The sequence below is a fragment of the Marmota flaviventris genome, chromosome 2 (genome assembly GCF_047511675.1).
Source record: "Marmota flaviventris isolate mMarFla1 chromosome 2, mMarFla1.hap1, whole genome shotgun sequence".
NCBI lineage: Eukaryota > Metazoa > Chordata > Mammalia > Rodentia > Sciuridae > Marmota > Marmota flaviventris.
In genome coordinates this window covers 16,023,819-16,043,905 of record NC_092499.1, presented here as the reverse complement: position 1 = coordinate 16,043,905, position 20,087 = coordinate 16,023,819, and the positions used below count along the sequence as shown (strand labels likewise).

The window sequence follows — 20,087 nt, the reverse complement described above, 5'->3', positions numbered from 1 at the left end:
AAAAAGGGAGGGAACACTGACAAATTATTTTTATGAAACCAGTATTATCCTGTTACCAAAACTAGACAAAAATACATATATAATTTGGTAAATATCATTCCAGAAGACTTCTAGAGCTTATTAACTTATTGAGAATTTTCATATCTATATTAATAAGGAACAATGTTATATAAGTTTCCTTTTCTTTTAATGTCTTTGCTCAGATTTTATATTAGAGTAATTCAGGACTGAAATTGGTATTATTATTATTTTAATGTTTGAAAGAATCACTAGTGAAACAATTTATACCAGGAACTAACAGATACAGAACTCCCTTGTGTTATCTTTTTGTTGAGTTTGATAGTTTATATCTTTCAAGGGAATATTCTATTTCATCTATGTTATGAAATGTATGTGTATAGAGTTGTTTATGGTATTTAATACTCTTTAAATATCTTTGGATCAACAGTGATATTTTAAATATTTGTAATTTTTGTCTTCTTTGGTCAGTGTAACTACAAATTGATTAATTTAATCAATCTTTTCAAAGAATTAGCTTTTGGTTTGATTTTTCTCTATTGCTTTGCTGTTTGCCTTAATTTCCATTCACTTTTATTACCTCCTTTTTTGTTTCCTCTCAGGTTATTTGCTCTTAATTTTCTGATTTCTTAGAGTAAAATCTTAAATTATTGACCTGAGATCTTTCTTTTCTTCAAATATATACATTTAACAATATAAAAATCCTTTGAAACACTTCTTTAGCTGAATTTCACGAATTTTGAAATGTTGTGCTTTCATTTTTCTTCCATTTAAAAACATTTTCTGACTTCCCTTCTGTCTTGTGTTATTGACTTTCTTTTGGGGGCTGGGGATGTAGTTCAGTGGTACAGCAATGACTGCCTCGCATGCATAAAGCCCTGGGTTCAATCTCTAGCACTTTTCCCTGACAAAAAGATTTTCACTGCAATTCCATTATGGACAGAGTACACACTCTATGATTTTCATTCTTTTAAATTTGTTGAAGTTTGTTTTACAGTATATGACACGTTGTAAATGTTCCAATGGCACTTAAAAACAATGTGCATTCTAGAGTTATTGGCTCATGCTGTTTGCTGTGTCATGAATAATAAAGTCCTTATCTCTGATCCTGAAGTTTCATGTTTGCCAGTATCCAAGAAACAATAAATCTAATTTATTAATATGTAGGGAGGATAAAAACATTCTCCCAACTGTATTGGTTTGCTATGCTTGATGTGAAAAATTACCTCAAATTTTGTATCTTAAAACAACACAAATATATTATCTCACAGTTCTGTAAAGCAGAAGTCTGGTTATAGTGTGGCTCAGTGGGCTCCTCTGCTTATAGCCTCACAAGGCCGAAATCAAGTAGTCAACATAGCTGCATTCCTTTCTGAAGTGTCTGCAGATGAATCAGCTTCCAAGTTAATTCAGAATGTTAACTGAATTTAGTTCCTTGTGGTTGAAGGACAAAAGACTTCCTTCCTCTACTGGCTAACAATTGAGAACCTCTTACTTCCTTGAGGGCATGTGTATTCCTCCTCACATTTCCACTTCCATCTTTAAACCAGCAATGGCACATTGAGTGAGTGTCAAGCTCCAAATCTGACCCCTGCAGCATGTCTTCTCCAGCTAAACAAATGCTGGGCCCATGTGGATAATTCAAGATATTCTTGCTATCTTAAGGTCCATAATTAATTATATTGCAAAGCCACTCTTGCCCTGCTTAATGCAACAGGGAAAGGGATTAGTTCCAGGGATTAGTGGGTATCTTTGGGCCCAATGTGGCTACTACCACTGTCTCCCACACTTGTCTCCCACACTGAGTCCACTAGAGAATGTTTATTTTCAATATTGTATTTTTCAGTACTAAAAAATTCATTTTTATAAAGCTTCTATTTCCTTGCTGAATGAAGACTTCTGGTGTTCCATTTGTTTTAAAAGCATTCCCCTTTATTTGTGGCATACAGTAACTACTGCTTTAAATTCTTTTGATAACTCAACATTTAGGTCATCTTGGGAAGGATGACTATCATCTTTCCTAAGTTAATATTTTCCTAATTCTTTGAATTACATCCTGGGAATTCTGAATAATATTTTATGAACTTGGGTCCTATTAAAATCTTCTAGAGAATGTTGATATTTTTATTTATTTTGGCAGGAAAGTAATCCTGTTCAGGGCATATGTTCCAACATTCCTTCCATAGCTCCCATGTTTAGTTCGGTGTTTAAATACTTTGCTGTACTACTACATGTACTACTACATGTATACCACAGGGGCAAATCTGAAACCTGGATGTTTTAGTTCCATTCTCAAAGCCTTTGATCAATTATTTCCATGCCCATGCAGCATTAAGAGTGAGTCAGGGACATCAAATATTGCCTGTGAGATCCTCTTCTTGAATTCTATGACCTCTCTCATTTTTACTCATCCTCCCCAGCTCCTAAGAGCCCCTTTTCATTGTACTGTGGCTAAACATGCAATATGTTAGCCTCTAAACACTATTGGGCATTTCCCATAACTGGGTCTACGACTAGGCAAAAAGCATTTTGCCTATTTTTAAATTGGTTTTTTGTCACCACAAGAATTCTTGAGGACTGGGACTGTAGCTCAGAGGCAGACTGCTTGCCTAGCATTGTGAGGCACTGGGTTTGATCTTTAGCACCGCATGAAAACAAATAAATAAAATAAACGCATTCTATCCATCTACAACTACAAAAAAAGTTTTAAAAAAAGAATTCTTGAACTGTCCTTAATATAATTATTTTCTCAAATATATGTTTCACATCTGTGTCTCCCAGTTTGTGGATTATCTTTTCATTTTCTTAATGGTAACTTTGATGGAATAAAATAATTTAATTTCTCAAAGAGGTGTTTTATTTTGAACTAATTTTATAAAAAGGTTACAAATTGTACAAAGTTCTCCTTTCTTTCATTATTTAGTTGTGTGTTTGTTTGTTTGTTAATTTTGAGGGAGGGTCTCTCTCTTGCCTATGCTGACTTCCAACTTGCAGGCTCAAGGATCCTCCCGCCTCAGCCTTCCAAGCAACTGGAACTACAAGCACAGGCCACCAAATCCAGTTACTGTTTTCTTATGTCTCCATCTCACTTTCCTAATATCAACATTTCACATAATCACAATGCAATTATCAGGAAGAGAAAAATTAACATTAGTATAATAATATTCACTAAACTATTATCCAAAATTAACTAATTTTTCTACTAATGTCTTTTTTCTGTTCCAAGATCCTATCCAGGATCCCATGCTACATTTAGCTGATATTTCTTCTTAACATCTTCCAGTCTGTAACAGTTCCTTAGACTATTCTTGTCTTCCATGACCTTGACATTTCTGAAGAGTTATTTTATAAAATCTCTAACTATGGACTCATTATCTATTTTCTCTGATTAGAACAAGGTTATACAATTTTGGAAAGATCCCACAAAAATTATGTTTGTCCTTCCTAGTGCTTAATATGTGGTTCCATATGTTAATCTGTAATATTACTGATGTTGTTTAATACCTGATCCCTTAGTTAAACTTGTGGCTGCTACTGTAAAATTTCTACAAAGTTCTCTTCGTAGTATCTTAGAGAAGGTACATTGAGATGGCAAATTCTGCTTTCCCTCAAATTTTTACAAACTAACTTTAGCATCTATTGATAAATCTTGGCCTAAACACTTACTACTACAGCATTCATATAACGTGATCCTCTTATTTCCGTCATTTCTTCTAGAGTAATTAGTTGGAATTCTACTATATGGAAGAACTGATTTTTCTCTCCCATTTATTTATTTATATATTTATTAAATCCAATGTGTGTTTATAGATCTATCAGCTTCAACTTATTGATTTTTAAAATCACCAACTTTTTCTGGGTAGAGTGGATAGTAAATATTTTATGCTTTGAGGACTACATAATTTCTGTTACAACTATTCAACTGGGTTGTTATAGTCAAATTGGCTATAAAAAATATGTAAACCATACATTTTCATTAGGAACAACATCTTCTCCAAAGGGGTGAAAACTGGTTCTTATATGCATGGTGGTCTTACTCTTTTATTTTATAAAGCACAGATATTCATGCAGTATGTTAATTAATAGACTGTATATGTGTGGTATTAAAATTTCATCGTGAGTGAAGGCATATAGGAAAAAATACCTAAGTACTTTATTTCTCCTTAGGGAAGCAATAAAGAAAATGAGGTTGCAAAGTACTAATGAAACAAAAACTCATGATTCCCAATAAAACTTCATTTACAAATACATGTAGAAAGCCAGGTTTACCCCAGTCTTTTGTTTGTGGACTCTGGTTTTATTCTATGGGCTAAAATTTTATACTATCCATTATTTACTTTGTAGCTCAAAGTATTCCATTTTTGGCTCTCAGGAAATCCCTGAGATTGATTTTCATATTCTTTCAATTAGCCACCACCTTATTTTTTTTGAGCACTCACTTTCTTGCACATAAAACATTCCAGTATTTTTTAGATAGCCCATAATAAACTAATTCTCAAGGAAGACCTGATTCCTTTTGTTAGAGAACTGGGTTTATTGAACAAGATCTGGCAATGAGATATGATCATTGTTATTGGAATGTTAGTACTTCTAGGCTGCCTTAGCAACCAAAGCAAGGAAACACATATATGCATACTAATCAAAGTACTTATTTTCTCTGTACATTTAAAAATAATTCATATAAATGCCTTTAGATTCTAATCCAAAACTACAGAGTTCATCTAAAACTTCTATCTTATTTATAACTTTTGCCTCTAATAGTAAGAAACTAAGTTCTCATAGTATATAACCTATGTACTTATTTTAGTATGTCCAGATATTTCAGAATGGCTAACTCTAACAAGAAATAATTTTACTAACTAGATTATAGCATTCTGTACAGTTATTTTTCATCTTTATTCTTATAGTATCCAGTCAACTTTTCAATTATTTAGGTTACTCTTTATGAACTGAGCAGAGGAGACAGAAGAGAGCTTATAAAACTTCAGATGGAATTTGTTTCTTTTCCTCTTTCAGTTTTTCTTTTTTTTAGTTTGGTGTTCTCTAAGTATTGCTTAGGCTTTGGTTTGTATAGAAAGTTCATAATCATGAAGCAGTTTTGTAGTTTAAGGGGAAGATTTAAGAGACTAACTATACATATCTGATACTATCTTCAGTTACTGAAGTCTGAAAATTACTTTAATTAAGTTCAATGTATAATTTAAATTTTATAATTCATGATTTTGTGTGTCCTATTTCCCATACATTTTTTTCCTAGAAATTTTAATTTTAGCTCTCACATTTAAGATATATGACTCAATATCAATTACATTTTTTAAAAAAATATTTTTTGGGGAGTCCACATGGCCACAGTATCTTTATTTTGTTTATTTACTTTTATGTGGTGCTGAGGATCCAACCCAGTACCTCACATGGGGGAGGAAAGTGCTATACTACTGAACCATACCCCAGCTGCCTCAATTATATTTTATATTGGTGAAACATAAGTTGGGGCTTATTTTTTCTCCATAATGAATACTTAGTGGTTTTTGGCTTTTCTTTTCTTTCTTTTTTTTTTTTTTTTGTTCTGGGGATTGAATTTAAGGGGCTTTACCACTGAGCTGCATCCCCAGGTCTTGCTAAATTGCTGCAGATCTCACTAAATTGCTGATGCTGGCCTCAAAGTTTGGATCCTCTACCTCAGCCTCTCAAGGCATGGTCTATCATGCCCAGCTAACTGTATTTTTTGAAAAGACCATCTTTTGAGCATACTTTATATATTCACAAGACTCATCCAGCACTAAGCAAAAATATTGAGGTAGGTGAGGGCAAGAATTTCTGAAATAGGCAAAAACATGTGGGATCTAATGCACAAGTAAAGGGACTGAAATAGAAGATGTATGATTGATGAATAGGTGGAACCTGAAAGTTCTCTTCTAATAGCTCCAATTTTCTTTAAGAGAATGAAAGCATGAGTGCTTTTCACATATCTTTAAAGTCAACTTATAGTTACGTTATATTCTCATATTTTCACATATCTTTAAAGTCAACTTATAGTTACGTTATATTGGTATACTGCTGAACATATAGAGTAATGCAACAACACATATGAATTAATTTGGGAAAGGGATGATAGAAATAACTATTTGAAAGCATATTCCTATTTTAAAACATTTAAGATTAGCCATCCATATTGTGAAATATAACCATCATATGAAATATACAGAAAAATAAACAGATTTTTTTTGTATGTGGGAAGGGATGCTGGGGATTGAAATGAGGGTACTTTACCACTGAGCTACATCCCCAGTCCTTTTTATTTTGAGATAGGATCTCACTACATTGCTTAGAGCCTAACTAAATTGCCAAGGCTGGCCTTGAGTTTGTGATCCTCTTATATCAGCCTCCTGAGTTGCTTAGATTATAGGCATGGGCCACTACACCCAGCTTAGATTCTTTTTAAAGCTTTTTTTCTATTAATATGGCTGAGTTATGGAAACTTGATTAGGTGTCAGCAATGTCATCAAATGCTGCAATATATATTGTTATTTCAAGCATTTAATTTCTAAATCTATCATAACTATAAATAATATATGAAACACAAAAGGGGCTGTAGTCATCTTCATAGATTTTCCTTCTTATATACAATTATGTTAATCAATGTCTCTCTAAATTTATCTCATACATCTCAAATGAGCATTTTACCGCATTAGACAATTCTATTAAACACTTAGCATTCTTCTGTCAACCTTCAAGTCCCTTCTTGACTACAGCTCTAAAATGGACCTCTGCCTTGCAGCTGATAAGCCTGCCTTGTACTTATCAAAGGAGATACTTCATACTTACCACTAACCTAACTACAACTGTACTGGCTAATTCTGGCTTCCCTCTTGTAAAATGAAAAGAAATTCCTTGAACTTGTCCCATTATTCTTACTTTCAAGTACTTTAGTCTTATAATTAACTCTTCTGGAATTATTGCTTCTTCATTACTGAGTCATTCCTAGTAGCATTCAGATATACCTACTTTTAAAAATAACTCCCTTCACAATTCACCTATAACACCCCATTTCTCTGCTTTGCATTTGTAGCAAAACATCTGAAAAAAAAGTTGTCCATTTTTTTTTTCACTCCCTTTATTGCCTCAACATATTCCAAATAGACTTGTTCCTTCTCTTTCACTGGGTTCTTTCAAGGTCACATACAATCTTGCCAAATCTAATGGTTAAGTTGTATATCTTTATTTTCCTCCACTTTTTCAGAAGTATTCACACAACTGACCACTACTCTTTCTTTTTTGGAATACTTTCCTGTCTAGGCTTTCCTGATTCTAATCTATCAGCCCCTCCTGTCTCCTTTCATAGGTCTTGCATCTTATACCCAACCTTTGACTATCAGTGTTTTGGCTATCTTCCCTTTCTTTCCCAAGTGAGTTCATCAAATACCATGGTTTTCAATGCATACACACAGTGATAACCTCCAAATCTAATCTCTAACCCAGAGCAATGAATGTAGCACTCAAATTTCTCTTTACACTCCCAATTTGCTCCTACTCACCTTAGTAAATGGTATCACCATCTACTCAATTGCTCAGATAAAGAATCTAGAAGTCCTTGCCACTTCTTCCCCGCCCCCCCCCACCCGCTCATTACATGCAGTCCAACACCCTCATCTCTGCCACAATCCTAATCTGAACCAGCATTCGTTTTACATCAGGACTCCTTTGGTAACCTTTGATCACCCATCTTTCTTCCATTATTGCTCTCCTTTAGAGTTTTCTCAACATAGCCAGAGTAATATTTGAGAGCAATATAAATTTGACCTTCTAATTTACCTGGTTAAAAACTCTCCTATAGCTTTCTATTGATCTAGGATATGATCCAAAGTGTCGAGGAAGACATTTACAAGGCTCTATAAAAGACTTCTATCATTTTTCTCTTGGTTCACTACACTCTAGTCACACTGGCCTTTCTGTCCCTTAAAAAGGCCAAGCTTATTACACTCTTTGCCTAGAATGATCTCCCAAATCTCTGCCTCATTAATGCTGTAGGTCAAATATATCTAGCTCAGAGAAGCCTTCCCTAACTCCCCCTAGTCATCTAAACATATTCTATTCATTACCCTATTTATCAGCTACCTAATACTATTATTATAAATTTACTGTCTTACTTTGCCACTAGAATTTATACTCCAAAAGGAAAGAGACGTTGCTATTTTTTGTTGATATTAAAACCTGAGGACCTACAACAATTACTGGCATATGGTATGTATTTAATCAAAATTATCCTTATGTGCAACTATTTTCATGGTATCATCTTTTATAGCATCAAAAATTTGAAAACTACCTTAATGCCAAACATCTAAGAAATGGTTCCATAAGTATGGTACACCCACAGGACAGACTCTCATATAGTCATTAAAAATAAGTATGGGTTGCCTCACACATGGAGGGCCTTCAGTTCAACTCTCAGTACTGCTGAGAGAATTTAAAAAACAAAACATGTATGGGGATTTTCACAATACTGAGGAAAGCTTCTGTTATAATGTTAAGTAAAAAACACAGAATTCAAAATTTTATACATATTGTGACCTCAACTATTTATGAATACACGTAACAAAAAAAATGCTTAAAAGGGAATAATCTAAAACACAACAGAAATCTCCCTAGATTTCATGATTTTTGGTAAACTTCTTTCTTATTTTTAATGACTTTCAATTTTCTATAATAAATTACATATTAATAATTTAAATAATAACAACCCTCTAGTAAAGAACCTAGCAAGCCTCTCATAATCCCTATTATGTAGATCTCAAATTTCTAGTCTCTTTATATGGCTCTAAAAACTGCTTTTTTCAATGCATGCCAGGTTCCACAAAAAATTTCTGCCACCATATGTGGTTTCTATATGTTAAGTACACTATCCATAGTTAACTAACAATTAGTAAAATCATACTGCAACCAAGTAATGATAACCAATCTTTCACCTTTGTAGTTAGTTATCAACTATGCTGCAAGACTTAGAATGGCTTTTCACTTTCCACTTTTGGTTGGGAATATGCCTGCTCCCTAATGAACCCTACTTCTTATAAAGACATGGGCACTAAAACAGTCAAACCTGGTTACATCATTATTTATACTGAGTAAAAACAGCAAAAAATGAACTGCCTATGGCAAACGGCCTCACCAGTCACCCACATATTGAAATGAATTATGTAATACAACCTTCCACAATAGAGGCTGTTAGTTGCTTCTTATAGTATTATATATTCTGACCAAGAAAGTATATCCTCTTCAAGTGATAGAGATTCTAATGGATTTGGGGTAGGGAATGATGTCTTCTTTGGGTGAGAAGTTAAGTAGATATATGATTCCCAGGAACAGGGAAAGCAGAAGGATTTCCTTGACATGGAAACTGATAGCAATTGTGAAATGGTTTTTCTAACTGGTGTGAGAAACAAGACTAAGTTGTACACTTCTCTTACCACCAGTTTATTTCTGGGTCTTTCATGTCAGACATTCACTGTTCTTCCATACATTCCATATTTGCAATACACATGGCTATGACAGCATCCTTCTCAGGCCTCATCCAGAGGTTCACATCATCCATACTTTGGCATGAAACAACCCAGAATTCTCTCCTCACATCCAAACTATCTCTGTTTTATCCCTAGATTACGCACACATTGGATTAAACTAAAATCAGGTATTCTCCCCATGGTTGCAAAGAACAAGGTAACCTTTGGAGTGAAATCTCAGTTAACATCTTCTATAATCACCATCTCTTACTTAGTAATCCAACATAATATGTGTTGCCTGCCCCAAGGGAAAAAAATTAAGAATTTCATTTTATCATGAAACACCTGCTGATAACTCTCCAAATATCTATATATTAGTGTACAATGTCCACTTTCAGTCCTATACCTATCCTCTCATTGTAGCAGTCAACCAACACAAAACAAATATTTAGCGTTTTCTACCAATGCTTACTACTTCAGGTGTATGTGCATGTCAACTGTTGTAGAGTGGGCACTATATTTTACTCGGTCTTTTAATAACATAATCCACCTTTAATTTATATTGGCCAATAGAGTATGATACTGTAGATAGGATCCATAATTAAGACATTTATTCCAGCTCTTGCTGTCTTTAGCCAATATGACAATGCCATATGCCATCCTATAATCAGAATAGAGTCCAGCGTAGCCAAGGCAACTTGTTTACACTGGCTAGGAATAACCCTTTGTCAGAATATTAATTCCTATTGAAGACACAGTGGAGAATACTTGCTAGACTTAAAGGCGAGCAGTCAGTTGCTTCATGCTTGGTTAATGGCAACATGTAGTCACAGCCCTACAAAATAAAATATTCCAGCATCTTTCCCTGAATGCACATAACCCTAGATTGTTATTTTATCTTTTTCTCTCATTTTTTATGCCAGGGATTGAAATCAGGGCCTCAAAACATATGCTAAGTACATATTCTTCAGCCCCCAACCCCAAGGTGCTATTTCAACTCTCCAGGCATAAACTCCACTTGAGAATTTCATAGAGTGGGGATGATCTGTCCTTCTCATGGGTATTTATGTGTCCCATCAAATGTTAATATATCAGATGTTTGGTCTATTTATGATTAGAGATTCTGGCTCCAAGAGAAAAATTTATTAATGTAAAACCTCAGGATTTTTATAACCCAAACCATTTAGCCAAACCAACTGCATCTACTTCATGAGGCTGTTGAAACCATCACACCTGAGGCACTGGGTTACAAAAGACCTCATCTGATACCATTCCAGATACAAACAATCATATACATATTTTGATCTTCCAGGTCCCCAGCAAATGAGCTTTTGTCTGGACTCGTGAGGTAGTGTATCTAGATGTCTTTTGATGTTTTCAGCCCTGATGATACTGAGTAGAACCATCAACAGAAAACTGTACTAAGAATTTCTTTTTTAGTAATAAATCTCTAAACAGATGTCAGCATGGGATAGAGGGGCTTAGACAAGAAGTCTAAGGTACTGAAGAGAGTCCCGGTAATTGGTAAATTAGCCACATTGCATAAGACAAAGTAAATGAATTGGGTAGGCCCCGTTTTTCAGATTAATTTCTTAAACATGGATTACTACTATGTAGTTTGCAGCCTTAGCTACATATTTGAATCATCTGGGAAGCTTAAAATTTAAAAACTGAAGGAAACAACAACAAAGAAACTACAACTGGGCCCCATCATAAACAAATTAAATCAGAATTTCTAGGAATGAAAGGTGGTTTTATTTTGTTTGTTTTTAACTGTCCAAGTGATTCTAGTATGTAGCCCGGTTTGGGGATCAAGAATTTAGAGCAAAGGTTCTCAAACTTCAGACTATAGCAACATCACCTGGAGGTGATTAAAACCAATTGCTTGATCCACACCTAGAGTTTCTGATTTGGTATGTATGGGTAAAACCTGAGAATCTGTACGTCTGATGAGTTTCCAGGTGATGCTAATACTGTTAGTCTGAAGATGACACTTTTGAGTAGCAAGAATCTAGGGCTGCCAGTCATATGCCATTTTTTTTCTTAATAACCAACTGAAGTTGGAGTTGCAGAAATAAATCTTAAAAATGCTAGTTCTATGTATTAATAATGACTCATTTTGAGTTCTTTTTTCTCCCCCATTTTCCTGTCAGGAAATAACAGACTCCTGGGGAGTCTTGTGATTATAATCGCAAAACAGCTATACTTCCACTAAGATGAAGTGGTCCACATCTTACCTTATGCAGTTGATCACTCCTTTGAAATACATTTCACTTGCCTTCCATGTCCCGATCCCCGCCACCCTCTGTTTTTTCTCAGGACACATTTTTTTTTAAGTTCTTCAACTCTACATTTAAATGTTGGAGTAACAAAGGAATCAATTTTTTTTTAGATCCTTTCTCATAATACTTGCTCCTTTAGTGACCTTTAAATGATATATACATGCTGATAACACCAAAACTGACACTAAGCCAGCCCAGATTGCTTTCTTCAATTATAGACATGTATGTTCATCTGCCTAATTTTCAGCCCTACTTCATTGTCTATTAGGTACCACAAACTGAACACTTCTTAAATAGAGCTTCTGATTTCCCCTCCTCCCAAAACAGAAAATTTACTCTTGCCAATTATTCCTACTTCAGTAACTGGTAACTCCATTCTTCTAGTCATTCTTACCAAAAATTCTGGGATCACCATTGACCTTTCTTTTCTCTCACAATTTGCATCTGATCCATTAGTAAACCATACTGCCTCTGTCTTCAAAATATATCCAGAATTTGTCCTTTCTCATTACTTTCACTGTTACCACCAAATCTCTTGGCTGGATTTAGATGTTTCCCTGCTTCCATCCTGCCTCTCCACCCATCAGTCTGGTTTCGATATAGGAACCAGAATAACTTTGTTATAAATTATAAGTCAAATTGTATCATCAATTTCAATTAATTTTTCAAATAATTTCCAGTCTCAGGTGGGAAGGCCAAAATCCTCTAAACAGTCTACACAATCGGCCCCCACCACCATAACCTCATCAAACCTCATTCTTTACTATTGACCCCCAAGTTCACTCTACTCCAGGCATACTTACTGATCCTCAAATATACTAGGCCTTTTACGTCAGAGCTTTTGCACTTGATAGTCCTTTTGCCTAATGTGTCATTCCCTCCTAGTTACACACAGTAACTAGGTACTTCCTCACCTCGAAGTCTCAGCTGTACAGGGAGACCTCTCTTGCAAGACTGTTTGAACTCTTCTCAATAGCCTTTTATCTCACTTTCCTGCTTTTTCTCTCCTTGGCTCTTAGGAAAAACTTTACATAGGTAAATAAATATATACATACACACATGTATAAAATTTACCTGGTTAATTCCATATATGTCCTCCAAGTAGATATAAACTCTCTGAAGGTGTAGAAGTTTGCTCTAGTGCTAAGTACAAACCCTAGAGAGTAATACTCAATAACTACTTGCTGTAAGAATAAGAAAGTAAAAAAAAAAATAGAAATGTTACAGATGCCACTTATGAGTGTTTTAGTGCCATATATTCAGTAACCCTACTACTGATTGATTTCATATCCGAAGGAAATGAAATCAACGTGTCCAAGAGACTCTTGGGTTTATTGCAGTACTATTCATAATAGCCAAGACATGGAAATGATATAAATGTCTTTCATGAAAAACTTAAAGATGAATTTTAAAAATGTGGTACATATACAAAATGGAATACTATTTAGCCAAAAAAAAAAAACCCCACAAAATCCGACAACATTTAAAACACAAAAGTACAGCATGAATAGAACTGGAGATGATAATTGCATTTTAACTATTTTATTATTAAGCAAAATAAGCTGGGCACAGAAAATGCAAATATCATGTGATCTCATCTATGGAATATAAAAAAAAGTTGAATTCATAGAATTTGAGAGTAGAATAGTGGTTACCAGAGGATAGAGAAAATAGAGGGGAGGGAGGACGGAAAAAGGTTTATCAGTGGGTATTAAGTGATAGCTAGACGAGAGCAAGAAGTTCTTGTATAGATTGCACAGTGGGGTGATTATACATAATGACAATGTACTGTATGTTTCATAAATCTAGAAGAAAGGATTTTGAATGTTTTTACCATAAAGAAATGATGAATGTTTACATGTTTAACCTTATTTAAATATTAAATAATGTATATATGTATGAAAACATTGCATGGTACCACTTAAATATGTACAATTTTTGTGTTTTTATGTATCAGTTAAAACTTTAAATTAAAAAGAAAGCATTTTAAGAAGCGAGTGACCAACTGTGTCAAATTAATAAAAAAATCAAAGATGAGAACTGATAACTGGGCACTGGATATGGCAATATAGAGGTCATTTGTGATCTTGACAAGAACTATGACAGTGAAACAGAATACAGCCAAGGATAAAAGTAACTAAAAGACAGTACAAACAACTCTTTCAAAGATTCTGGATTCAAAGACCACTACATACAATGTTACTTTTTCCCAGAATTCTATACCTTCATACATTTCTTCTGATGACTATTTCTATCCATTTCCTTATATAAATTCTTCATTCTCTAAAAAAAAAAAATGAGAACTGTTATGTCCCCATGTACATACCATAACATAAGTATGCCAGTGATATCCCTAGCACATATATTATTCTAATTGATAATGTACTTCATTGAATTTTTAAACTCTGAGATTATGTCAGGGAACTTTGCACAAAGAAGATGTGCAAAAATATTTCTTTGATGAGTGAGAAACCTTGAAATAACAGTAAGTTTTTAATAGCTTCTAAAAGCTCATTCCATATGTTTTCCATAATACATATCCAAGATCTTCCATCTTATTAATTATTGGCATATTTCATGTAAGAATTACTAAGCAATAAAATAGTTAAAATGCAAATCTAAAAAATTGGCCTTCTTCCTAATTAAACAATAAAAATATAGTCAATACATATTTATGACAATCTTGATTCTTATTCTAGATTATTCTTTTTTTTTTTTTTTTTTTTTTTTGGTACCAGGGATTGAACCCAGGGGCACTCAACCATTGAACTACATCACCAGCCCTTTTATTTTTTATTGTAAGACAAGCTCTCACTAAGTTGCTTAAAGATTCACTAAATTGCTGAGACTGACTTTGAAATTGGAATCCTCCTCCCTCAGCCTCCCAAGCCACCAGGATTATAGGTGTGTGCCACTGCACTCAGCTAGATATTTTCTACTTTTTGCCTCAATTTTATGCCTTAAATTATGCAGCATTTTAAAAGTAAATAAGCATAAATATTTTGATATCCAGACACATAAAAGGAAGTCTTACTAAACAGAATCATTACAAAGCTGTAAAGCTAATTCACCTAATTCTATTTACTTAAACATGGGGCATTTTATTAAATCTGTATACAGTTTAATACTTTCTGAATTACTACTATAGATTATTCAATGCTTAATAAAATGTTGGTATCAGATTTGAGGGGAGAATTTATGCTCATTTCTCAAACTGCTTATGTTAAGAATACAGGATGGCAGTGTGTTTCCTTACCAAAAGCATCTGAGGCACTTTTTAAAGAGCAGATTCCCAGCTTCCACCCTAGAGAGTTCTGAGAGTGCATCTGAAAGAAAAGCTGGAAATTTGTGAAAAGCTCTTCCAATTATCCTTTTTTTTTTTTTTTTTTCAGGGGTGGGTACTGAGGATTGAACCCAGGGGCACTCGACCACTGAGCCACATCCCCAGTCCTATTTTGTATTTTATTTAGAGACAGGGTCTCACTGAGTTGCTCAGCCTTAGTTTTGCTGAGGCTGGCTTTGAACTCAAGATCTTCCTGTCTGACTCCCGAGCCACTGGGATTACAGGTGTGTTCCACCAAGCCCGGCTCTCTTCCAATTATTCTAATGATCAGCCAGGTTTGAGAAATAACAAACATAGACTACAAGAAAGTTTGCAGTGATTCCTGCCAGATCTTAAAAAATTGCTAATGGACCCACATAAACACAAAAAATATTGATCACATTAATATCTATTCTGAATTACGTTTTCAAGTAGACTTTTGTTGAATGAATGAAGTTCCCTATGTCATAAATACTGAGCTGTCACAAAATATTTTTAATAGATTACAGAGAGGTTTGATCAGTTTTAATTCTTAAGAATACCATGTACCACAATTAAAGAGTTACAACACCAACCATTTTGTCTAAAAAGAGCTATACCTAAAAACAGTGAATTATAATTATTATTCTAACCTGCAACCATATAGTATGATATACTTTTCAAAGTATTTCAGATGCACTGTCATTTATACTCCCGATCATTCTGTGAAATACGTTCACCATGTTTTAACAATAACAAAAAATGCACTCCAAAATCTATTTCTACAAAATATGTAAATAATGAGTCCTGGTCATCCCTATAAGGAAACCAGAGGCAAGTTAACATCAATGGTCTTCACTGATATAAATTATCTAAAAGCTTTTGATAATACCTGCTACAATAAGAACAAACTTACAAAAAATGGTGATTAGGCAGTAACTAGGAAAATAAATTTTAAAAGCTATCACATCCTCTGGGAAGACAACTGACAAAAGTATACAGTCCAGGCTACTGATGTGTATCTTTATGATAAAACTAGTACTAGTCTAGTATATTTTATAACAGTCTTAAACACGTTGTGAACACACCATAACTAGAGAATTATACCAATATAATTTGAATATATAGAAAAATAACTCAGAAAGTCCTGTATTATTTCTGATATGCTGATGTCCATTTCCATATATAAACCAGTTACTGGAATAAATACTAGTAAAGGATAAGTGACTGCAGAAGTATAGTATATACAGAGATATGGCAAACAGAAGACAATTACAAGTAATGCAGAAAAAATGATGAGAAGTCAGATGGCACCATCACTGGCAATCCTAGATGACAGGAAGATTATAGGAGAATCACTAAACAAATGAAATAGTGTCATGATTCAATCTTTACAACCAATACAGCACTTAACATTTTCAAACCCTAAGGACAATGACCTGCTCATTTTGGAATAAACTTAGACTCAAATTAAGTCATATTGGACTAATAAGTTTTAAGTAAGTTTTAAGCAAACATGGAAACAAAGCTAATAATGAAAATAGTATTTCACTAATCCTTATATTACAGTAACATTGTTTTTCCACAAAGCATCACATTTGTGAATGCTACATCTTCTGCTGTTATATAATTGAAAATTACTGGAATAGTTTCTTATAAGTCAAACACTGAATTGAAAAAAATTCAAGTTTTAAGATTTGCCTGATCTATTTCACAAGACACCTTTAATAGGTTTATTCTATTTCACAAACAAAAACGATCTCCATAATTACTATGAAATTTTCTGAGCCCTTTGACTGATTTCTAAATTATATTCCCAGTACTATATTAAATTTGTGCCACCAATTTCAATATGCTATATGACTCAGATTTTCCTACTTCATTGTAACTTTTCAGAAAACTTAATTGCTATAAATTATTTAGTTATGTATCATTTGCATAAATCAGGCATGTATTTAATTATGCAAAATTATAGTATGTTTGTCATTTTGAAATATTTTGAGATATAAATACTGTGCAACTATTCCAGAAGATGGCAAAGGCATTACCTTCCTTACAGTTTATTGACCAGTTCTAAAAATTCAAGTAGTGTGATATATAGTAAAGCCTCTAATTACTGCTGGAAGAATAAATGAGACATAATTTACCCCAACAAATAAATCATATCTAGTTTTGGAAGGCTTTAGTATCATACTTCTCTCATAATCAACAAGGAGTAAAAATTCATGTGCACTACAAAGACCTCAATATCCTTCACACCAGCACCACTTACTGAATTCAACCTAACTGACGATATCTGGAGGAGGAATTTAGTCTAGACTGCTTGATCTAGGTAAAGCTAGGATGCCTGGTGCTCTAGGTGGCAGAATACATGGAAAAGGGGAGGAGAGACTTGAAAAGATGGCGGGGGGGGCTGGAGTAAACTCTCCTCTGGGGGTGAATAACTACATAAATAATTACTATGAGTTCTGTTTTATTAGTAATTTGGATTGTTATACTAGTTTTGTAACCCTAATCACTACTACTACAAAAAAAAAAAAAAAGAAAAGAAAAAAATACTAACTTGAGGAAAATGAAATGTCTTGTCAAGATCCTTTCCATAGCAATACATTAGGTACAATCTGGAAAATTTTCACTTTGATGTCTTTTTAAAAAATATTTTTAAAAAACACTCTTTAGTCCCTATTCTACAATTTCAATTTTTGTTTTTAGTTTTACTCCATCTTGTCCTACCTTTGGTTTGTTCTAGTACTCCTTTTCCCTCCTAGACATTACAGATATACAGAGATACAAAACAGAACAACTTAAGCAATTTAAATACCACAACTTATTGCCTACAAGACATCAAACCAAGATAGTGGATGTAAATCCTGTGAAACATACATAAAGGAATAAAATTAAGCTACCAAACTCAAACACAAAATCTCTGTTAAAAACCCAGAAGCATGGCTGGGGAGGCTGAGGCAGGAGGATCATGAGTTCAAAGCAAGCCTCAGCAAAAGCAAGGCACTAAGCAACTCAGTGAGATCCTGTCTCTAAATAAAATACAAAATAGGGATGGGGATGTGGCTCAGTGGTCCAGTGGCCCTGAGTTCAATCCCCACTATACCCCCAAAACAAACAAACAAACAAAAAACAATAAAGAAAAAACCGAGAACCAACACATACACATTCTCAAAATCTTTTTTAATATATAATTCTCCATAAAGGACAAGAATTGTGCTTGAGGCAATAATCAATAGCCCAGAGTAATTGCTGAAACTCCTAACTTTACCACAAAAGTTCTACTGAGATATTAACTGAAAATTCCGTTTAAAATATACTGCTTACTAAAGAAATGTAAACAAGCACTGGGGCCAACTTTAAGATACTGTTTAAGAAAGAATAAAACTATATATACACATCCAACACCTGTGACTTAAATAAACTAAAAAGGAAAGTAAGTTTATTGAGAAGTACCTTAATAAAGATGAACCAAGAGAACTGGAAACCAGTGGAATTATTTGCTTATGAGACCTACCCAAAGCCGCCTTTGGGTACGCAAATTTTAACCTCCAATGAATTGCCTGAGGTTGGCTGGGTTTCTTTCCTATCTGCTCATAATTGCAGGCAGTGAAACCTGAACTAATAATTATGGCCAAGAGGTGAATGCCTTCCAGCGTGCCACCCCGGGGCACACCCCCGGGCACACCCCAGGACCAGCGGACAGCTAGCGGTGCTCTGCTGAGTTCTCTATTAAGGATGTTTCCCCCGGCTCTTGAAGAATTCGTTTAATAAAAAATCTCTCGGGGACTTTTTAAAAAACAGAAAAGTGCTAACAAAATAACCTTTTCGCAGTTTTCATAATTTTGATGGGTGTATGTTGCAAAGCCATCAAACCGAACTCCCGGGAGAACCTGCGGACCTGACCTTACAGGGTCGAGAAGGTCCCTAGATAGGAAGAGGGGGAAAGCAGAGCACCTATTGGGTGGGCTCGGGACCCGACAGCTGCAGGTCCCACTCGCAGGGACGTCGCCCGCAGCAGCACCGACAGGTGCAAACTCGAGCGCGCGCTGCAGAGCCCCCCGCCCGTACCTGATGATGTCGTCGCTGTGGCCCCGGTAGAACTTCTGCCGGTGCTCCCGCGGGCTGTACACCACGCCGACCCCCGCCACGAAGTACACGATCTCCTTGGCCGCCGTGTAGTAGAGGTTGTTGCGGCACTGGTGGCCCCGGTAGCCGTACACCCACTCGAGCCGCAGGTGGCAACTCGGGGCGCTCCGGGCCGCCATGTCGCGGCGCCCACCCCGCCGCTCCGGTTCGGGCCCGCGGCGGCCGCGGGAGGCAGCGGCCCCGCGAAGAACGCCCTCCCGCGGGCGGCCGGCACTTCCCGCCCGCCGCGTCCTCTAAGCTGCGCCCCGCAGGTGCATCTCGCCGGTGTGGCCGCCGCCGCCTCAGCCCACGGGCGGGAGGACAACCCTCGCCTCGCGGAACATGCTGAGGGCCGCGGGCGCCGCCGGCCGTCAAGTGGGTGCCTCGAGCCCTCCGCCCGCCTCGGCTCGCCGCGTCTGCTCAGCCCGCAGCGCCGAGGCCGTGAGAGGAGCAGAGCGAGGGGCCCGCCTCCAGCCCGCAGCGCCGCGTCTCTCTCAGCCGCCGCCCGCGCACCAGCTTGCGGCCCGGGTCACCTGCGGCGCTCGCGCTCAGCCGCGGCCTCGTCGCCACAGCCCGGCGGGCCCGTGCCGCGCGCTCCCGAGCCGAGCTGCGAGGAGCTGAGCGGCGGGCGCGCGGCCCCGCGCTCGCCCCGCCCCTGTCGCGCTCGCCCCGCCCCGCCCGGAGCCGGGAGAGGCCGGGAGTTGCCAGGGCCGCAGCCAGGGTGGAGGTCCCGCGCGGTCGCTTTCCTAGCTAGCCAGCATCCCGAGCCCCAGTGGCCGGTTCCCACCCGCCTCTCAGGCCCTGGGCGAACCCTCGGGAACCCCGGGTTCCTGTTGCCCGGCGCCCTTGCCCAGGAAACGC

At 36.4% G+C, this 20,087-nt stretch overlaps 1 protein-coding gene across 1 annotated transcript in view; it reads right to left on the bottom strand.

Moving 5' to 3' along the window:
- Eml5 (EMAP like 5) overlaps positions 1 to 19,379 on the bottom strand; it is a 182,690-nt gene extending 163,311 nt beyond the window's left edge. The window contains exon 1 of the mRNA XM_071607616.1: positions 19,170 to 19,379. Within this exon, the coding sequence (XP_071463717.1) occupies positions 19,170 to 19,366 (197 nt within the window). The 5' untranslated portion in view covers positions 19,367 to 19,379. The remainder of the gene's footprint in view (positions 1 to 19,169) is intronic.
- Between the last annotated feature and the right edge of the window lie 708 nt (positions 19,380 to 20,087).